General features: G+C 44.9%; 1 protein-coding gene across 1 annotated transcript in view; it reads left to right on the top strand.

Annotated features, from left to right (window-relative positions):
• The window catches only part of BANK1 (B cell scaffold protein with ankyrin repeats 1), a 196,213-nt gene that overhangs the window by 55,218 nt on the left and 118,613 nt on the right, over positions 1-22,382 (top strand). Inside the window, exons 3-4 of the mRNA XM_081876829.1 lie at positions 19,017-19,144; positions 19,570-19,708. Coding sequence (XP_081732955.1) covers positions 19,017-19,144; positions 19,570-19,708 — 267 coding nt within the window. The remainder of the gene's footprint in view (positions 1-19,016; positions 19,145-19,569; positions 19,709-22,382) is intronic.

Below are 22,382 nucleotides of genomic sequence, written 5' to 3'. Positions count from 1 at the left end.
GGTGATCATTCAAAAAGGGGTTTGAAAATTGAGTGACATATGCTATCAGACTTCAAGGACATGGCTTAGAATTTTTTTTTACAAAAATATTAACTGGTTTATAAATACTTTAAAATAATGATTTTTTTTTTAAAAAAAAAATGGATATACCATCTTCACAAGCTGCATTCACTTCACTGATGTGCTTTACATTCTGATTAACTGCAAAAGACTTCTTTGCACATTATATGCACTGTGCAAATGCACAGACATTATTCTACTGTAAATCTGAATCACTGTTGCTTATCTGTCATCATGCACTCACTGATCCCCCCCACCTCCTCTGCAGATCTAACAATAATAAATTCAAAACCTCATAAATTCATGTTTGAGCCAAGATTTCAATGGGGGGCACAGGACACCATCATTAAATCAAAGCAGAAGCTTCCAAACTCCTCCTCTTGGCTTCACAGGAGGAAGAAAGGGATGGCATTAACATGCTCAGATATTTACAGAGACGTTGTAAAGGTGACTTCATAAACTATCAAAGTATTAGGGATGAATGGAAAGCACAGTCTGGTGAAGATGTTAAGTATTTAGGGCTGCAAGTAGGAATGGGGAATAAATTGTATTTGCTCTGCATTTAGAGGCAAATGCATCCCATTTGCAATTTCCAAACAATATTAGAACTGAAACACAACCATCCTTTGAAACTCACACTTGTGGTTCGAGGACCCAACCCCCACAATGTGGAATGAATACACAAGGACACGTGATATAAGGTTAATGGGCAAGAAAAGGCCACAACTTTATTGATTACAGCAGTGATAAGGTATTGGCTTAGGCTTCTGGAGGCGGCGCGTCCGGCAATGGCTGCCCTCTTCTAACTGCGAAGAGGGAGCTCCGCAGAAACGGGTCGTCCGCTACAGCGCAGCAGAGACCCACATCGGGAAACCACAGGCAGCGAAAGCCTGTGGCCGTGGGACTCGGCGGGCACCAGGATCGCCCCCCGAAACGTAGAAGGGACCCCGTAAGAGGTCCCGGAACGTGGAAGGGTTGGCGCGGTGCTGTGAGTCAATCGCTCTTTCTGTGGAGTGAAGCCGCGTAGCTGCTGTCGGTGAGCGCTGTCCTCTTTTCCTGGGAACATTTGGCTTGAAACCAACAACTCGTGAGTAAGAAAAGAAAGAAAGATTTGGAGGATAAATTTTTGCTAATTCGGCTAAAAGCGAGAGACGAAACCAGGAAGTCCTTCTCTTGCCACTGCTTAAGATTTAAAGCAAAGACTTTGATGTTTGGAGCCTTTGAAGAGGCGCTAAAAGGCAATCAACTCTTGCATCTATTCAAGTTGCGTTGGGACTTAACTCTTTAAAAGCCTTATTTCGAAATACGACTGTGTTTCGCCTGTTCTGCTGGATTTACAAATTGACAAAGAATCCCAGGCAGTCGGACTGCCTAGATAACAGAATTGTCAGATTGCAAGATTTTGATACTTTGTTGCTGGAGTTATTACTAGCTGAGCTTTAGTGGAACTGTTACATTGAACTGTTATATTCTGCACTTATTGAGACATTGTGATATTCTGAGACCAACTCTGCTAAACACAACTAAACTGAAGGTCTTTCGGAGATTAAAGGCTGTTTGGACAATGCTTTTAAAGTATTGAAATTTGGAAAAATCTTGAAGACTTAAACAATTGATATTAATAATCTGACTTCTTCCCTACAATATAAGTGGGCTCCCTCTAGAGGGCTTTGGATTTACAATCATATGTGACTTTCCTTTTGGTTTCCTTTCCTCCTACTTGGTTGTTTACTTTATGGGCGTGTGGATTCTCATGGGAACATATTCAATTTGACCTTGACTAGCAGACAGAATTGGAATGAGTGGCACTGGGAGACTAACAAGAGCGGCTAGAGGAAAAAAGCAAACAACCTTGAATTTACTTTCACAGCCGCGCAGATCATCCGTTCCTGATGTTTTGGAACTAGAAGAAAGTGAGCATCTGCTGGGAGAAGATATGGCAACAGGTGGATCTGCTTCAGTATTAGACAGAATACTTGAAAAACTAGAAGGCCTAGACAAAAAAGTGGATGAACAAACGGCAAAAATTGATCAGACCAGAGATTGTGTCAACAAGCTAACTGAACAAGTTACCTTGAACACTCAAGCAATTGGCAATTTATCTGAATCCACTGTAGAAAATCGGAAATTGGCAGAGGAAGCCATCCAGAAAACTGAGGCACTGGAGCAGGAGGTAAGACCACTGCACAAGCAGGTTGGGGAACAGCAGGCCTATCTGTCCATGATCGAACTTCAGGCCCGGGAAAATAACTTAAAATTGAGGTTTATACCAGAACTTGAACCCGAACAAGGGAACTTAATTGAGTTTTTGACAAAGGAATTTTCCAAGTGGTGGCCTTTGGAGGAAGAAAAGGACTTTAAAATTGTGACCGCTTTTAGACTTGGGAAATTAACAAGGAAGGACAAGCCCAGAGACTGTTTGATTACTTTGAGATCTAAGGAGGAAAGAGACAAAATACTAGGACTACACTACGGAAAGTCACTTGAAATTTTGGACAAAAGAGCAGAGATTTACAAGGATATTCCTAAACAACTTTTGGACCTTAGATCCACCTATCTTGAACTAGTAAGGCTGTTGAGGAGCAACTTAATTATCTTTAGGTGGGAATTTCCACAAGGACTATCTTTTACGTTCAGAGGGAAGAAGGTGAAAATTAAAACAGCTGAAGATAGAGATAAATTTTTGAATATCTACGGAGAGGACCTTCAGAAAGGGATTGAAAGACCTTCAGGGGCCGGACCACAGCTTCTACCCACACCTACACCTGTGGGGTCTGAAGACCAGGACAAAAAGATACCACCACCAGGGCAATAACAGATTTGTCCAGGATGTCTCTGCAACTTCTGAGCTGGAACATAAATGGCGCTAACATCCCGGAGAAAAGGAGAAGGATATTTCATATTTTGAAAAAAAAACAATTGGATATTATTTGTTTGCAAGAAACACACGTGACTAGGCTACATAGAAAAGTGTTAATAAATAAAAGATTAGGCCAAGAATTTATCTGTTCGGATCGAGTAAAGAAAAGAGGTGTGGTGATATATGCAAAAGAGAGCCTGTCACCAAAATTTCTATTTAAAGATGAACAAGGAAGAATTCTGGCAATTGAGATCCAGACTCAAGGAGAAAAGTTTCTGATATTAGGAATTTATGCGCCAAATGAGGGAAAATCGGAATTTTATAAGAAGCTGCATGAGATAATGCTGGACTATCTGAACTATGATAACATCATTATGATGGGAGATATGAACGGGGTGGTATCAACTAACATGGATAAGTCGCACAGCCAAAATGTAACAAAAGAAGGCAGACTACCTAAAACATTTTTTGAATTGACTGACAACATGGACTTGATTGACATCTGGAGAACAAAGAACCCTCTAGGAAGAGAAGGAACATTCTTTTCTGAAGCCCAACTGACATGGACAAGAATCGACCAAATATGGACAACTAGAGGCCTGGCACCTAAGATAAAAAAAGTGGAAATCTGCCCAAAGACCTGCTTCGACCATAACGCTGTAAAGATTGATATGAGACTAACCTCAACCGGCTCCTTTAGATGGAGGATGAATGACAACTTGTTTAGAGATCAGGAGATTATTAAAAAGGCCCAAAAAGCTTTGAAGGACTACTTTGAGATAAACCTGAACACCACGGTGGAAAAAAGAACTGTCTGGGACGCAAGTAAGGCGGTTATGAGGGGGTTTCTGATACAACAGAATACTATAAAGAAAAAAGTACAGAATGAGAAAAAAGACAAGATTTTGGAGAAAATTAAGGAAGGTGAGAAGAAGCTGAGATTGAGACCGAAATCAAAGGAGATTCTAAGAGAAATTAAACATTACCAAGCACAATATTCAAAATTGATAAATCAGGAAGTGGAATGGAAAGTTAAGCTAATGAAACAAAGATCCTTTGAATCGGCAAATAAATGTGGAAAGCTGCTAGCATGGCAGCTGAAAAAGAGACAAAAACTGAACACGGTAACAAATTTAGAAATTGAAGGAAGAAATATTCAGAACCCAATGGAGATCAGAAAGTGTTTCCAGAGATATTTCAAACAATTATATACACAAGGGCCGCAAAACGAATCGGAGATAGAACAATTTTTAAAGAAGAATGGCTTACCAAGGTTGTCTCCGCGAAATAGAACAATCCTGAACTATGAAATAACACAACAAGAGATGGAAGAAGCCATTCAGAACATGCAACTGGGCAAATCTCCAGGGCCAGATGGACTCACCTCCAAATATTATAAGACATTGAAAGACTATCTGATACACCCATTAATGGAGGTTTGCAATGAAATTATGGAAGGGAAGAAGGCACCGGAGTCGTGGAAAGAGGCTTTCATCACATTGATACCCAAACTAGAAACTGAAAAGACACAACTTAAGAACTACCGCCCCATCTCCCTCCTGAATGTGGATTACAAAATATTTGCAGACATTTTAGCAAGTAGATTTAAAAAAGTGTTAAATGAAGTGATTCATAAGGACCAAGCAGGCTTTCTCCCAGGTAGACATTTGTTTGCTAATACAAGGAACATTATTGATATTTTGGAACTCTTGCAAACAAATATCAATACAAAAGCAGTGTTGATATTTATAGATGCGGAGAAGGCCTTTGACAATATTTCTTGGAAGTTTATGAAGAAAAACTTGGAAGGAATGGGAGTGGGGCGGGGATTTGAGAATGGGATAGAGGCAATCTATTCGGAGCAAAAGGCAAAATTGATAGTGAACAATGTGGTGACGGAAGAGTTTAAAATTGAAAAAGGAACACTACAAGGTTGCCCTATTTCCCCTTTGTTATTTATATCGGTCCTGGAAGTGCTCTTAAATATGATCAGAGGAGACCGGTTGGTGGAAGGTATTCAGGTTGGAGCGAAACAGTATAAACTTAAAGCATTTGCAGATGACCTAGTATTGACCTTACAGGAGCCAGAGCCTAGTACCAAAAGGGTATTGCAACTGATTCATGAGTTTGGTCGGGTGGCGGGATTTAAACTTAATAAGCAAAAAACCAAGGTTTTGGAAAAAAATTTGACCTCTTTAGAATCAGAAAGGTTTCAGAAAGAGACAGAATTAAATGTGGTTAAAAAAGTAAAATACCTAGGGGTAAACATAACAGCGAAGAACATGAATTTATTTAAAGATAACTATGAAAAATGTTGGTCTGAAATTAGAAGGGATCTAGAAGTCTGGTCAAGATTGAAACTTTCCTTGTCAGGACGTATTGCTGCTATTAAGATGAATGTATTGCCAAAAATGTTGTTTTTGTTTCAAACTTTGCAGATTGTGGACAAAATGGGGTGTTTTGAGAAGTGGCAGAGAGATATTTCTAAATTTGTCTGGCAGGGCAAAAAGCCCAGAATTAAGTTTAAGATATTAACTGATGCTAAAGAAAGAGGGGGCTTTGCCCTGCCGGACTTAAAGTTGTATTATGAATCAGCAGCTTTCTGCTGGTTGAAGGACTGGCTGCTCCTCGAAAACACAGATGTTTTAGATTTGGAAGGATTTAACAATACTTTTGGATGGCATGCATACTTGTGGTATGACAAGGCTAAAATACATAAGGCTTTTAAGAACCATGTTGTCAGAAAAGCAGTGTTCAATGTCTGGTTAAAATATAAAGACTTATTGGAAAATAAGACCCCAAGGTGGCTATCACCAATGGAGGCTAAGGCCCCGAAAAGACTCAATATGGAGGCCAAATGGCTGAAATATTGGGAAATAATAGAAAAAGATGGAGATAACTGGAGGTTGCAGAGTATGGAGAAAATAAAAGATAAAGTGCGAGATTGGTTACATTATGCTCAGATTAAAGAAGTCTTTAAGTTGGACAAAAAGATAGGATTCCAGGTGGAAAAATCAAAGTTAGAAACAGAACTGTTAGAACCCAGCTCTAAGATACTTTCAAGAATGTATAACTTGCTGCTAAAATGGAATACACAGGATGAAACGGTCAAATCAGCTATGATAAAATGGGCACAGGACATAGGGTACAACATCATGTTTGCTGACTGGGAAAAGTTATGGACCACAGGTTTGAGATTTACGGCATGTAATGCCTTGAAAGAAAACATTATGAAAATGATATATAGGTGGTACATGACTCCAGTCAAGCTTGCAAAGATATACCATTTGTCTGACAATAAATGTTGGAAGTGTAAATAAGCTGAAGGAACATTCTTTCACCTCTGGTGGACTTGCCCTAGAGTGAAGGCTTTCTGGGAAATGATATATAATGAGCTGAAAAAGGTATTTAAGTATACCTTCCCTAAGAAACCAAAGGCCTTTCTTTTAGGCATTGTCGGCCAGAGTGTGCAAAAGAAGGATCGAACTTTTTTTTATGTATGCTACAACAGCAGCAAGGATACTCATCGCCAAATGCTGGAAAACTCAAGATTTGCCCACACTGGAAGAATGGCAGATGCAACTGATGGACTATATGGAACTGGCGGAGATGACTGGCAGAATCCGAGACCTGGGAGAAGAACTGGTGGAGGAGGACTGGAAGAAATTTAAGGACTATCTACAAAAATATTGTAAACTGTATGAATGTTAAGAAAGATGTAAGATTAGTAATAGTATGGCTCCAACAAATTAGTTATAAGGAATATAAATCTTAATGCAATTGAAAGAAAAGACAAATTTTGGATAAATAGTATGTTATAATTAAGTCTCCAAAAGAGTGATTTAAATTCTAAAATTTGAGATTTAATATTGGAAAATTACATTATATGAATTGAAACAAGTTAATAATTTGCTAGCAAAATCTATGAGTTTAGAATGCAGGAACAAGAGATGTGAGGAAGTCTAAAGATGAGTGTCAGGGTTTTAGGGAGAGAGGAGACAGAGAGCGAGGGCGAGGAGGAAGAGGACGACAACGAGCCGAGGTTGTCCCAAAGTCCGTCTAGCGAATCAGAGGATTCCCAGAAGGGAGCCCCCCTGGTCAGGCCAAGGGGCAATAGAGAGGGAATCAGTCAGAGAGAGGGGAACGAAGAGGGAATCCCCAGTGGGAGTGGCAAAGCGGGACCAGCTCCCCCGTCGGAACGGAGTAGAGGGGGGGGAGTTGCCAGTGTGTCAGAAAGAGCAGGACAGGAAGGAGGAAGGGGGAGGAGTTCGGAGCAAGACGTCCTGCCTGAAAGGGAGGAGTGTAGTACCGAGAGCAGCGTAACTGTAGAAAGGAAGGTCAGAGGCAACGTACGCGCGCCAAGTTCAAATATAGAGGCGCGCGGAAATGAGGAGAGCTCTGAGGAGGAGCCTGGTGCCAAAGCACGAAGGAGGGGGGAGCAGGCGGGAGAAGACTCAGCCTCTGGGGAGTCCCGGAAAGAGGGAAGACAGGGGGGCAGGAAGACCCTGCGGAAAAGGAAAGAGAGGAAAAGGTGGAGCAGTACAAGCCTCTTAAATTGGTGCAGGGGAGGGACGGACTCAGAGGGGACTTCTAACATCTAAGGGTAACAGATGCGGAGCCACGGAGTTTGGATGTAATGACGACAATGATCTTCAATAAAACCTTTTGTATATAGCTTGGACTGGACTTTGGTCTCTTGTGAGCTGGGACCCAGGGTGGCTCTGACAGAAAGTCCCCTCCAAAGAACGCAAAATTTTTTTTTTTTGCAAAGCTCACGAACGGTGACAGCCATGACTGCGGAGGAGCAGTTGACAGCGCTGCGAACTACAGTTTCCGAACTCACTGCTGCAGTCCTTGCGTCTCAGAAGAAGCATGACGAAATGGAGAAGCGCTGCCAGGACCTGCAAACAAGGTGGGAACGTGCAAGCAGGGAAGGGTTCCCAGGGTCCAGATCAGAGGGGATTGGACTTGGACGGAGGGGGGGCAGCCTAGTCACCCACTTCGATGGGAACCTGAAGCACTACCCCAGTTTCAGAGCAGACGTTTTGTATGCATTGCACTTGCTTCGTCATGACTTTAAGGATGAGGAGGAGAAAGTGGGGTTTATTGTTTCTCACTTGCATGGGCCGGCCAGAGACTGGTTGCGCAATTTGTGGCGTGAAGATGGCCCTGCCCGCCGCGATGCAGATGAATTCATTAAAGCGATGGATGCCTGCTTCCAGTCTACTGTAGATGTGGATCTTGCACGCAGGGAAATTTTTGGATTGCGGCAAGGCAAAGCCACTGTGCGTCAGTACCATTCTAGATTTTTTGCTTTACTGACTGCGCTAAGCTGGGAGAAGGATTGTGCACCTGTGAGGGATTTGTTCTGGGAGGGGCTCAGCGGTCCCATTAAGGATGAACTTGCCAGGGGAGACAGACCCCAGACCCTGGAGGAGCTTGTGCAGAGGGCTTTGGCGATTGGGATACGGCACGAGGGACGTCCTTGGCACACTGAGGAAGAACGTCAGGTGCGTCCACCAGCGAGGACGTCTTCTTTCATCCCCAGGGAGTTCAGTCAGTCACATCCTTCGCCACTGGGAAGGCAGGGGGAGGAGCCCATGGAACTTGGTGGTGCTAAGGCTCAAGCAACAGCCAGAGCCCCAGCTTCCGGTGCAGTGAAGGCAAAGCCTCCTAGAGGGACCAGGAAGTGTTACATTTGCGACAGTGCACAGCACATGGCGAAAGAGTGTCCCCAGAGGCTGCAGAAACACACTGCAGCTTTAGCAACTGTTGCAGCAGAAATGATGCAAGCAGAGCAACCTCAGGGAAACGACAGTGCCTGGCTGGAAGCAGAGCTGCTGGGGCTCAGCCAGGCGAATCTGTAGAGCAGTCCCCAGCGCTTTTGCAACGCACAGACCCTTTACCACCCAAGCCAGCGGTGCAGCTCACTGCAACACTTCAGTTGCCGAATGGAACCACCCTGGAAGTCCCCATCACGATTGATTCTGGGAGCAACGCAGATTTTGTGGGGACGCACTTTGTCAAGCAGCATCGCATAGGGCTTCTGCCAGCGACAACACCTCTGAACGTAGTCACGGTGGATGGCAGGAAATTGCTAGGAGGACAAGTTGTGCAACAGACGCCTCCCATGGTGATGAGGATTGGAAATCATCGAGAAGTCATCAGCTTCAATGTCACCCGCCTTTCAGACACGCCTATAGTATTAGGCATGAGTTGGCTGGAGAGACACAGTCCTGCTGTAGCGTGGTACCAACGGCAGATCACCTTTTGCTCATCGTACTGTGCTCAACATTGCATCCAGTCCAGCCAGGAGGAGGGAGCTGAGCAGCAGTTGCAACTTGGCATGGTGCAGGCAGTACCCCGCAAGTACGAGGGGTTCCTGGAGGTTTTCTGCGAGAAGGAAGCTGACCAGTTGCCGCCCCACAGGCCTTATGATTGTGCCATCGACCTGGTGCCAGGGGCGCAGTTGCCGACTGCAAAGCTGTATTCCATGTCTGAGGACGAGATGCAAGAACTCAGGGAGTTCATAGAGCACAATTTGAAGCGCGGATTCATCCGAGAATCGAAAGCGGTGGGGGGCAGTCCTGTTTTCTTTGTAAAGAAGAAAGACACGCCCCAGAAAAGACTCATTGTGGACTATCGATTCATAAACAGTAAGACCAAACCCAAGGCCTTCCCCATGCCCAAGATAGATGATCTCCTGGCAACCGTAAGGAAGGGGAAGATCTTCACCAAATTGGATCTGCGTGGAGCGTATAACCTCATACGCATCCGGGAGGGCGATGAGTGGAAGACGGCCATGTTCACGCCTCTGGGCACGTACGAATACAGAGTTATGCCATTTGGTCTCCAAAATGGATCTCACGTCTTCCAAGCATTTATGCATCACGTGCTAGCGGGACTTCTCTACAAGAAATGCGTGTGTTTCCTCGACGACATCCTGATCTTTTCGGAAATGGAGGAGGCCCATGAGAAGGACGTAAAGGAAGTCCTGCAGAGACTACGGGAGAACAAGCTCTACGCCAAGTTAGAGAAGTGCCAGTTTGATGTGACGGACGTGGATTTCCTAGGCTACAAGCTGTCCGACAAGGGGCTGGCCATGGACAGCGCCAAGGTCCGCGCGGTGTTGGACTGGAAGAGCCCTCGCAATCGGAAGGAAGTCCAAAGATTCATCGGCTTCGCCAACTTCTACCGCAAATTCATCAGAGGTTTTGCAAAGGAGACGGCAGCGATCACGGACACTCTCAGTTCCAAGAAAAAGAGGTTCGTGTGGACGGAACAGGCGGAGCGCTCTTTTCAGAAGCTTAAAAGCCTTTTCGCCTCCGAGGAGCAGCTGCTGCACGTGAATCCAGGCAAGCCCATACGACTAGAGACCGACGCGTCAGACAGAGCGGTTGGAGCCGTACTCCTGCAAGAAGATCCACATGGAAACTGGAGACCCGGTGCCTTTTACTCCAGAAAGCTCAGCAAAGCGGAGCAAAACTACACCATATGGGACAGGGAGCTGTTAGCCATTCACGCAGCTTTCAAAGCGTGGCGACACTTCCTCATAGGAGCCAAGCACACAGTACAGGTCCGCACGGATCACAAGAACCTAGAGTATTGGCGCACGGCGAAGCTCCAAAGCCAGAGGCACATGCGCTGGGCGGAATTCTTCGCGGATTTCGACTTTCGGATAGAGTACGTCCCAGGAGATTCCAACGTTATAGCCGATGCGCTATCCAGGAAACCGCAATATCTCGATGAAGCGGCGCCTGTAGCAGCCAAGCACATTTTCGCACCGCAGGCGTGGTCGTGCGCTGCCGCCACAGTAGATCTGGACGCGGTGCGACGCGCGTTGCAAGTGGATCAGTTCGCACAGTCCAAGATGGAGGAATTGCGCAGAGGTGTGCAGAGTGGCGAAGAGTTCCAACTACGCGACGGGCTGCTAACTCGCAAAGGTGCCCTCTACGTGCCAAGCGACGAGCTTCGCGCAAAGGTTCTGCAGCAGTTGCACGACGCCCCCAGTGCGGGCCACTTCGGTAAGGAGAAGACAATAGAACTGGTGGCAAGAGACTTTTGGTGGCCCCGGATGCGTGGAGAGGTAGCGGATTACGTCGCCAGGTGTGACACTTGTCAGAGGTTCAAGCCAGTACACCAGAAGCCAGCGGGGCTGTTGGAACCGCTGGAAACGCCACAGCAACCGTGGGAGAGGGTAGCTCTGGACTTCGTTACTGACCTGCCCAGCTCCAGGGGGAAGACGGCGGTACTGGTGGTTGTGGACCTGTTCACCAAGATGGCGCACTTCATTCCATGCGCAAAGGTGGCGACGGCGGAACAGACTGCCAAACTCTTCATCGATCACGTGTTCAAGGTGCATGGGCTGCCGCAGTCCATCCTGTCCGACAGGGGGCGCCAGTTTGTTTCCAATTTTTGGCAGAAGCTTTTAGGTATCCTGAACGTCAAGATCAACCTCACATCGGCGAGACACCCACAAACCAACGGCCAAGCTGAGAGGGTCAACGCGATCATGCAGCAGTACCTGAGATGTTACGCCAACCAGCGACCAGCAGTTTGGGTGGACTACCTGCCGATGGCAGAGTTTGCCTATAACAACACGAAGCACGCGTCCACGGGGGTGACGCCGTTTTTCGCGAACAATGGTCGTCACCCCAGAACCTTCCCGGGGTTCGTGGCACCGGGAGAGGGGGTGCCGCAAGGAGCCGACCAGTTTGCAGCGGAGCTGCAGGAGGTGCACGAAGAGTTGCGGAGACATTTAGAGCTGGCCAAGCAAGCATATAAGGTGCAGGCTGACAAAAACAGGAGAGAGGGAGAGGAGATCCAGGTGGGGGACTGGGTGTGGTTAGCGGCCCAAGCGATGCCAGCCAAGTCGTTGGCCAAGAAGAAGCTGGGGCACAGGCAGTTAGGGCCGTACCAGGTGGAGGCTAAAATCAACCCTGTAGCCTTTCGACTAGCCCTCCCCGAAGGTTCCAGAGTGCACCCGGTCTTTCATAGATCGGTGCTCACTCCCTACAAGGCACCGCACAGGTTTCAGGAGTCTGACACAGTCACGCAACAACACACTAAGTCACAGGAGAGGGAGAGGGCGCCTAGGGCCGAACCACTCAACGAGGTCACAGAGATCCTGGACTCGAGATGGGGGCAAGAGGGAGTAGAATATTTTCTAGTCAGAGAGGGTGCCCCAGTCAGTGCCAATGGTTGGGTGCCGGGCTACGCCTTAGACGAACCTCTTTTAAAAGACGAGTTCCATGCCCTTTTCCCTCATAGACCCATGCCAGCCGAGTACTTTGATGACTGGCTCTTTACGCCCACATGTTCAGGCAGCACTTTCCACGGCTTTTCTTCAGCTGAAGAAAGGTCGCCGGACTCCAACTCGCCCAGGGGATCGTGTTCGGGGGTGGACACAGAACCCTCTTATTGGTGGGACGAGCAACCAGAGGAGGACTGGCGCAGGAAATGGCTGACGGGACCTTGGCAGGCAGCACCGGACCAGGTACCAATGGAGGAGGGAGAAGAGAACACCTTGGGTCAAGAACCCGAATTCGAACACTCGTACAACGAACTGCAAACAGAGGAGATGGAGGTGCAGAATCTGTATCCTGCGTCCGCCTCCGAAGAGCGGCAGCTTCCACAACCTGCACCCGATGAGCGGAAGGGGGGAAGGGGGGGCTTCGAGGGGGGGATGGATGTCAGGGTTTTAGGGAGAGAGGAGACAGAGAGCGAGGGCGAGGAGGAAGAGGACGACAACGAGCCGAGGTTGTCCCAAAGTCCGTCTAGCGAATCAGAGGATTCCCAGAAGGGAGCCCCCCTGGTCAGGCCAAGGGGCAATAGAGAGGGAATCAGTCAGAGAGAGGGGAACGAAGAGGGAATCCCCAGTGGGAGTGGCAAAGCGGGACCAGCTCCCCCGTCGGAACGGAGTAGAGGGGGGGGAGTTGCCAGTGTGTCAGAAAGAGCAGGACAGGAAGGAGGAAGGGGGAGGAGTTCGGAGCAAGACGTCCTGCCTGAAAGGGAGGAGTGTAGTACCGAGAGCAGCGTAACTGTAGAAAGGAAGGTCAGAGGCAACGTACGCGCGCCAAGTTCAAATATAGAGGCGCGCGGAAATGAGGAGAGCTCTGAGGAGGAGCCTGGTGCCAAAGCACGAAGGAGGGGGGAGCAGGCGGGAGAAGACTCAGCCTCTGGGGAGTCCCGGAAAGAGGGAAGACAGGGGGGCAGGAAGACCCTGCGGAAAAGGAAAGAGAGGAAAAGGTGGAGCAGTACAAGCCTCTTAAATTGGTGCAGGGGAGGGACGGACTCAGAGGGGACTTCTAACATCTAAGGGTAACAGATGCGGAGCCACGGAGTTTGGATGTAATGACGACAATGATCTTCAATAAAACCTTTTGTATATAGCTTGGACTGGACTTTGGTCTCTTGTGAGCTGGGACCCAGGGTGGCTCTGACAATGAGAATGAAATGTGGATATTGGAAAATACTATGTTATTATGTATGTCTTTCATTGTTTAAACAAAAATTTAATAAATATCATTATAAAAAAAAAAAAGATAAGGTATTGGCTTAGGCATTGGATGTCTAAAACAAGGGGGTTTATTCACCAGTAGGTGGAGCCTGTTGATGCTAATCCAACTATAGGCTCTCCCCTGATGTCACCGAGGGTCGTGCCATGGCCTCCCACCAAGCAGGCATCGGACAGAGTACACGACCGCCGGATTCCTTTAACGGAATACCCAAAAATTGAAGGCATAGGCGATGGCCACACCTAGTTCTTCAACACACCACAACACATTATTCCGATGCCTAACCGCCACCTGAGCCAAAAAAGGCTCACCGCCAATACCATCACAGCTGCAACCAATCCCAAATACTGCTGATGATCTAGCCAAATGTCGTTCCCCGTGTCTGAGAGATGCACCCCATCATTCCGGTATAAGGCCTGGTCGCCAATCCGGATACAATCCGGAGCTCGGGCTCCCGCCCACAACCACTCCCCTCTCTTCCAGGGAGGAGAGTCTTTATCCCAGTTTTGTGATTCTCCAAAGTTTACAAAAATGCATATATTAGGGAGGGCTATGTGCACAAAAATGAATGTATTCATGAAAGCAACATACCAAAATGCATTAATTTAGCGGAAATTGCTTGCAAAAATGTGCACATTAATCAAACTGGCATACAAAGATATGTATATTTGAGGAAGTTTGCACTAAAATGCTGCTGAATTTTCATGAGGTTCTTTTTTTAAAAAAAAGGTAAAAATCACAAATTGCTGCAGGAATGGTATGAAGAGCTTCATGCAAGATTTGAAAATGAGAAACCGAGGGAACCAAAACAGACAAATCCTCCCATCCGAATCCGCAAGAGAAAAGAGGGGGGGCATATTGCTGACCACATAGATCAGGAATGAAAGTTTACTGTCTCAGAGGTACAACACCTAAATGAAAAGGTGAGACAGCAGTACTAGAAAGAACAGAACAAGCCCTTGACAAGACAAATGGTCAGAAAGTAAACAATATATCCAATAACACAAAGATAGATGGGGAATGCTCCAGACTCAACAATCAATGCTGAGTGATTGACTAAAGTGAATTGTGCAAAGCCTGGAGGGTGAAGGGGAGGGTCAGCAGCATGCAAGTAAGAAAATGGAAAAACAATATGATCTCTGGAATCCTTTGGGGAAATATAAGGTGCAGGCAGATGTGAAAGCAATTGATTTGTTAGGGCCAAGGAGGGATGAAAAAACACCTGTTAATGGCATTCTAATCATGCTGATGAGGATTTATGATGCTTAATTCCAATAAATAATGTGAGAATCATCTGATAGGCAATTTTATGTCACCATAGTTATATATAGCAAAGCAGTGTCCCTCTGAGACCAGCCACTCTTAACTGAGCTGGTAAGAACTCACTGCTGTTGCTTTGCCAATGGTATTTTGTAGCTGTATTTTTCCATTTCAGGATTTGGGTTTCTTAAAAAAATAAAAACAAACAAACAAAACCCAAGCTGGAGAATGTTGTTTAAAAGGGAATCATGGTGATGTGAGGTGTTTCACAGGTGGACAGGGCCAGCAGGGTGGTGTGAGGTGTCAGGATGCGGCCTGCCAACCTCATCCAGTTTCCCTGCCTTAGGCCATTTGTTATCTCTCCGCTTAACCTACCTCACAGGGTGGTTGTGAGGAGAAACATAGCGTGGGGTGGGGAGGACCATGTCTGCCACCTTGGGTTCCTTGGAAGAAAGGCTGGGGTAGTGAGAATTAATTAAATAAAAAGTGTGATTTTGAAGCCGTTTCATCTGCTCATGTGGAAATGTGGAATTGAAAGTCATAATTCAGTCCAAATGATTTTGCATAAGGCTGGCTGAAACGAGGTACTGAGTAATATGAATTAAGGCAAAAGGCTGAAATAAAACTCAAAGCCTCAGCACAATACTCAATTAAATGCATCACTCTTACAGTAAATGTATGTAATGGATACTGGGCTAATATTTGATTGCTGAGATATAAAGTGCAACTGGAGATTAATTCTTTTGGCACAAAGAATGGCAATAGATATTTGTCAAAAGCATGCCAAAGAAAGCAGCCTCAGAGAGAGCATTACCCTTTGTGATCGACTATAATTCTCAGCAGCAGTGTACCTTAAATACCCAAGGGGATTGGGCCATAGATTTTTCTATTTAGTTTCCAGCTCAGAACACAGTCTAAGCATCATTAGATACTGCTAATGAGTTCAGATGTTTGAATCCTGAAAGAAAGGACCTGTGTTTAAGGCCCCATTATTCAAAGTGCTCCTCCCACAAGGTACAAGCTTACAGGCCATTGGCTATATGACAAAACAAAGCAATTATGTGGTCTGTTTGCTAGAAATGTCTCTGAAGGTGAGAAATTGCTTTATTGTTCATTTACATTTAGAAATGGTGGTAATGAAGGCCAGAGAAACAAGCATCTCCTCCAGTCCACGGTTATTTAGCTGCATGGCTGTGAAATGTTTAGCTCTGGTATTAAAATGCCACTTTGAAAAAGACCACTGGTTTTCAAAGAACTCTGTGTAAAACAGAACCGGGATGGGGAACATGTGGCTCTCCAGATGTTCACAGAATCATCGAATGGTACAGCTGGAAGGGGATCACAAGGGTCATCTATTCCAACCCCATGCAATGCAGAAATCTTTTACCCAATGTGGGGCTCAAACCTGTGACCCTAAGATTAAGGGTTTTATGATCTACCAACTGAGCTCTCCATCATCATTGACCATTGATTATACTGCCTGGGGCTATTAGCAACTGGTGTCCAACAACATATGGAGGACCACAGGCCCCCATCTCTGATGAAGAGGTAAAGAAACATGGTATTTGTAGTTCAGAAACTGGTGTCTATGGAACATCATAGACTGCTAAAACCAAACACCTACCCTCAACAAAGCCTTTGTTCAGGGAAGTTTTTAATCTGTGATATTTTAGTGTATTTCTGGTTTTTATGGAAGCCGCCCAGAGTGGCTGGGGAAACCCAGCCAGATGGGCGGGGTACAAATAATAAATTATTATTATTATTATTATTATTATTATTATTATTATTATTAGACTGTGTCGACCACAGCAAACTATGGCAAGTTCTTAAAGAAATGGGAGAGCCTGATCACCTCATCTGTCTCCTGAGAAATCTCTATGTGGGACAAGAAGCTACAGTTAGAACTGGATATGGAACAACTGATTGGTTCAAAATTGGGAAAGGCGTACGACAAGGCTGTATATTGTCTCTCTGTTTATTTAACTTATATGCAGAATTCATCATGCGAAAGGCTGGGCTAGATGAATCCCAAGCCGGAATTAAGATCGCTGGAAGAAATATCAACAACCTCATATATGCAGATGACACAACCTTGATGGCAGAAAGTGAAGAGGAATTAAAGAACCTTTTAATGAGGGTGAAAGAGGAGAGCGCAAAATATGGTCTGAAGCTCGACATAAAAAAAAACGAAGATAATGGCCACTGGTCCCATCACCACCTGGCAAATAGAAGGGGAGGAAATGGAGGCAGTGAGAGATTTTACTTTCTTGGGCTCCATGATCACTGCGGATGGTGACAGCAGTCACGAAATTAAAAGACCCCTGCTTCTTGGGAGAAAAGCAATGACAAACCTAGACAGCATCTTAAAGCAATGGTTTTCCCAGTAGTGATGTATGCCAGTGAGAGCTGGACCATAAAGAAGGCTGATTGCCGAAGAATTGATGCTTTTGAATTATGGTGCTGGAGGAGACTCTTGAGAGTCCCATGGACTGCAAGAAGAGCAAACCTATCCATTCTTAAGGAAATCAGCCCTGAGTGCTCACTGGAAGGACAGATCGTGAAGCTAAGGCTCCAGTACTTTGGCCATCTCATGAGAAGAGAAGACTCCCTGGAAAAGACCCTGATGTTGGGAAAGATGGAGGGCACAAGGAGAAGGGGACGACAGAGGACGAGATGGTTGGATAGTGTTCTTGAGGCTACCAGCATGAGTTTGACCTAACTGTGGGAGGCAGTGGAAGACAGGAGTGCCTGGCGTGCTCTGGTCCATGGGGTCACGAAGAGTCAGACACGACTAAACAACTAAACAACAACAAAACTCTCAACACCAATAAATTTAGGGTTGATGATTCTTTATGCTACTCCTTTTTATATTGCTTTGTGCTCTTTTCTATGTCTTTATTGTTATTCTAGCATTTTAATTATGTTAGCCACTCTGGGATTGTTTTCTTTTTCATCTGAAGAGCCGAATATGCACCTCTTATGTAAACAAATATAACATTAACAGCAACAATGAGAAATTGTTCTGCTGTGAAAATTTAAGAAGCACTCTTGACCTTGCCAAATAGCCAAGCTCATTTTTAATGCTTTGCAAGCAACTTTTTAAAAATGGTCTAATTAGCATTAACTTTAATATTCTGAAATATTAAATCATTTTCCTAAAGTTTTCCTAACCGAAAGGGTTCTGGTACAGCGATGTACTTGCTATCTTTTGATTTGCAATATGATTTTTTGGGTATGTTCTTATATTTTCTATTGTCACTGTTTTCGTTGCTATGTTATTGTTTTGCTGTGTTATTATGAAATTCTTTTTGCGGTATTTGTTTTAAAAGCATCCCTGTTTCTGTGTTGTCCGCCACTTTGAGCATGATTGTGTGTCTGTGTGCAAAAGTGCCATACAAATAAAATGAACGGATGAACGAATGAATTTGGGAGACGTGACTCGTGGAAAACCCACCATCCCTCAAAGTAATTGGTTCCATTGGCAAACTGCTCCTGTAACTTAAGCCCATGAGGTGTAATCCTGCCCTCTTAGGTGGCAGAAAACAAGTGCTTCTTCTGTTCTAAGTGACAATTATTGCAGATATTTGAAGAGGGCTCCAAGTGTGTCCGGTGGGCATATGAACACAGCCCACATCTATGGAATTCACCTTTTCAAGCAGATTCCACAGCAGTGGCATGTGGTCAGTGGACTAGGGGGACTAGGCTAGTCCCCTAAATATTCCCAAGGCCCCAACTGCCCCTCACCTCCCTCTACAGTGCATGCAAAAACCATCTTGTGGACTGTGAGACCCACCATTGGTCTTGTCTATTCAGTCCGCTGGAGCTTGTCTTCACAGGCAGGGGAAGTCCCTAACTCACCGAGGGTTTGAGACCCATTGGCTATCCTCACCTGGTTTAGTCAGTCCGTCAAAAGCTGTGGCCTCTGTCACATGCTGACAGCTTCTAGGAGCCACAGGTGAGAGTTGAGTGCAGGGTGGGGACCAAAGGTAAACAAACTACCTCAGAAGGAGCACAAACTGCTGGTTTGCTTATAGTACATGGATTATGCTTTGTGGTGGCCTTTTAAGGTGACTAATTAATTGGATGTTTTAAATCCTTAAAACTTATATATGTATTGGTTGTGTTATCTTATTTGCTACTTTATGAAAAAAAAATCCCCTCATAAAGCAGGTTATACATTTATTAAGCCTTAAACTACCCTTTCCCTTCTCCCAGCTAAACAATACCTAGTTCCTTCAACTGTTCCTTCCAAGATTTGTTTTCTTGCTGCTGTCCATCTTTGTTGCCCTCATCTGAACTTAGTGTAATTTCTTTGGCAGATGAGGCCTTGTCTTTGGATTTAAAAAGGAGCTTAAAGCTAGAAAACCACCGTGTGGAAACTGAGGCGACTTCTGAAACATTAGAAAGCCCAGCAGTCTTACTGTTGCCAACAAGGATATCATGTGAGGTAAGATCTATCCATTTGTTGTTTTATTTTTATTTTTTAAAAGAGAAATAAAAGCACCACTCTTCAAATGTTTCTATCCCAAGAGTGGCTCAACGTATAGCAGTGGTGGCTGGGGATGATGGTTCTATGGAAGAAGATAGCAAGTGGGGGCTCTCTGAGGGCAGATTGGTAGGACAATGCCCCATTTGCCATAATGGACTAGCCTCCATTGCTTCCACCAGTACCCATTGGCAATCCCATCTTCATCCTGTGGTGAAGTAGGCTGTCAACATTTTTATATCCTTATGTATCCAGACAAAACATGCCTCCTGGTAATGTTTCAAGCGACGTACATGAAAACCCACAATGAGAATTTGTCATTTCCATTGGTTTGGTTTTCATTTCCTGATGTGAAAGGCTAATTGGATGTAACTGTTACTTTGTAGAATCCTGGAGAAATTTTCGTTCTTTTGAGAGACGAAGTTCCTGATGACTCAGTGGTGATTGAATTTGTGACAGAGAACAAATGGATCAGGACTGAGCCACACTTTTGGAGTCAGAAGGTCAGGTATATGAAAGCTTTAGGTAAGAAATGGGGACAGGGATATTTCATATCAAACAATAGTTCTTGTCTCCTTTCCAGTAGCTTACTGGAGGTAAAATTCTGACTCAAGAGGCAAGTGAGTGAGTAGCATTAGACGATGTACTAAGGAGGAAGTGCTCATGTCACCTCTGGTTACTGCTGTTTACTGGGAGGTGGAGGGGGTGGGGAGGCAGTGGTAAGGTTGGTGCAGTGCAAATGCACTGGCAGAGTCTGTCACTATCTCCCTCAGCAGGGATGCAACCAACCTGAGATCAGGTGAGACCCACCTTCTAGTCCTCCTCTCTTCACTGGCCTTTTGACACAGAGTTTTGCTTCCAATCAGAACACAGCATATATTTATCCATTTTTGTGTTTGAATACTACCTTGCAAAGGTGTATAGCTGTTTCACATCATAAAGCAAATTAAAAGAATAAAATTTCTACCCATTTCAAAGCACCGCTTTGTGGTGATCCTGATCCATGAGTTTTGAATGCAGGGTGCTATTTTATTAATGCACAGACATAAAAACACAGGGCTCATGAGAAACTGGATTTATTGGATTGTTTATGTGTGATAAAATGGCAGGTGGCAGTCTTTTAAAATGTCATTGATTAGTCACAGACTGCTATTCTCAATCTATTCCCTCTATAAAATGTGGATGCACATATTCTCTTATTACTATATGAATCTTAGCAATATGTTCTCTTGCTTTACAGAAAGTTGCTTGGGTATCTCCCCCCCGCCCCTTTTCTGGTCTTTTGCCTGACAATTATTCATACTGAATTCTTCAACCATTTTTTTTCCTTTGGTGTTTAATAGCCTCTAGAGTTCTTTTGCACCATTTGTACTTCTCTTCCCAAACAATGATAACCCTTCACCTAAAAAGAGAAATTCAAAATGTTACCAGTGCTAGAACTTCAGCAGGGCCAGCCCTACTGTTAGACACCACGAGGGAGCCACCCCAGACAGCATGTCCCCTAAAACAGTCTGCTGCCGTCAAGTGCAGTGGAGAACATTGCCCTGTCACCAGTGTTGAAGAAACTAATCCGGTCAGTTTCTGTACAGGGAAGGATGTGTGGCATCATATTTTTCCTTCACCCCAGGCAGCAAAATGCTTTGGGCTGTCTTTGGATTTGAGATATGAAAGAACACATTTATCTTCATGATCCACTCCATCCCAGTTTCTGTGCAACTGCTTTGCAGCTCATGAGCCTTGAGTTCCTTGCATGTTTTAAAGCTTCTTGTACCTTGAACAGCTTATGTGCCAGGCAGAAGTCAACAGATCAAGGCTTTTCTGGTCTGGAAATGATATTTCTTTACCTGTTGCCATTCTGTCCCTAAGACATGTTACTCCTTGTGTGCAACCCCCAATTTATGCCATCTACAAAAGTGGGCTCTAATTTGCATATGGAGCAATACATATATAATTTTTATGCAATTTCGTGTCTTTTGTGAGCAGGGCCCAATAATCATACCATGTCTTGGGAAGTCCTATTGGCATCGTTGATGATACCCTCCCAAACATCTGACAGAAGAAAATAGGTGGTACATTTCATCTATGTTAGGTGGCCAACTGCTAAAAGAAGCTCTTGTTAGACAGAATTAAATGTACATCTTGTAGTCCAGCCAGGTGCTTCTGGGAAGCTTACAGTCTGAAGGCAACAGTTCTCTCCTGCTGTTTGACCCTTGCATCTGGTATGCAGAGGTCAATTACCCTTAAATGTAATAGTGAGTGACTCAGATGAATAAGATCTAATGGCAAGGGATCAAGGCATCTATTGGCATCCTTGCCCCCAGCCCCCTAATAAATTAGTCTGGGATCTTTTAGGAGGAAGGGTGGGATATGGATTTAATAATAAATAAACAGTATCATGCTTTCTACAGGAGATACTGATTGGCACTGTCTCTCCCAGCTTTCGGACTGGAATACTTTCCAGCCCTACCTGGAGATACCAGGAAATGAGATACCTTTTGCATGCATGTGCTCTACCACTGAGCTATAGGTTAGCCTGTGGCTATATACAATAAAATGATGTGCCTTGATGCTTTCCTGTCCCAAAATATTCAGGCAATCATGCATGCTGCCAAAGTTACGTGATTGACATTCTTGTTGTTGTTGCACCAAACAGATAAGTACAGCTAAAATATAAGCTATTATATCCCTATCCAGTATATAAAACCACTAAATAAAATGAGATACAGTGGTACCTCGGGTTACAGTTGCTTCAGGTTACAGACGCTTCAGGTTACAGACTCCACTAACCCGGAAGTAGTACCTCGGGTTAAGAACTTCCATAACATCTGGAGTTTGTGAAGCCTGCCTTCCTACGGCCACATTTGAACCATACATTTAAAGCAGCATGATACCACTTTAAAGTACCATAGCTTTCCCCTTGGAATTCTGGGACCTGAAGTTTATTAAGGCTACTGAAAATTGTTCAGAGGGCCCTATTCCCTTTTCATACCTACAGTTTCCAGTCCCTCTTCACAGGAAACTCTGTATGGGGAATGGGGGACTCTTAGCACCCTTGACAAACAGCAGCACTCTTGGGGGAAGTAGGAAGTAGTAGGAAATAGTAGCAGCAGTAGTAATAATACCAGTATTTGTACCCCACCCATCTGACTGGGTTGCCCTAGCCACTCTGGGCGACTTCCAGCATATACAAAAACATAAT

This window comes from Podarcis erhardii (assembly GCF_964252035.2).
Source record: "Podarcis erhardii genome assembly, chromosome: 9".
In the NCBI taxonomy this organism is placed as follows: Eukaryota; Metazoa; Chordata; class Lepidosauria; order Squamata; family Lacertidae; genus Podarcis; species Podarcis erhardii.
This window is presented reverse-complemented; position numbering and strand designations above follow the sequence as displayed.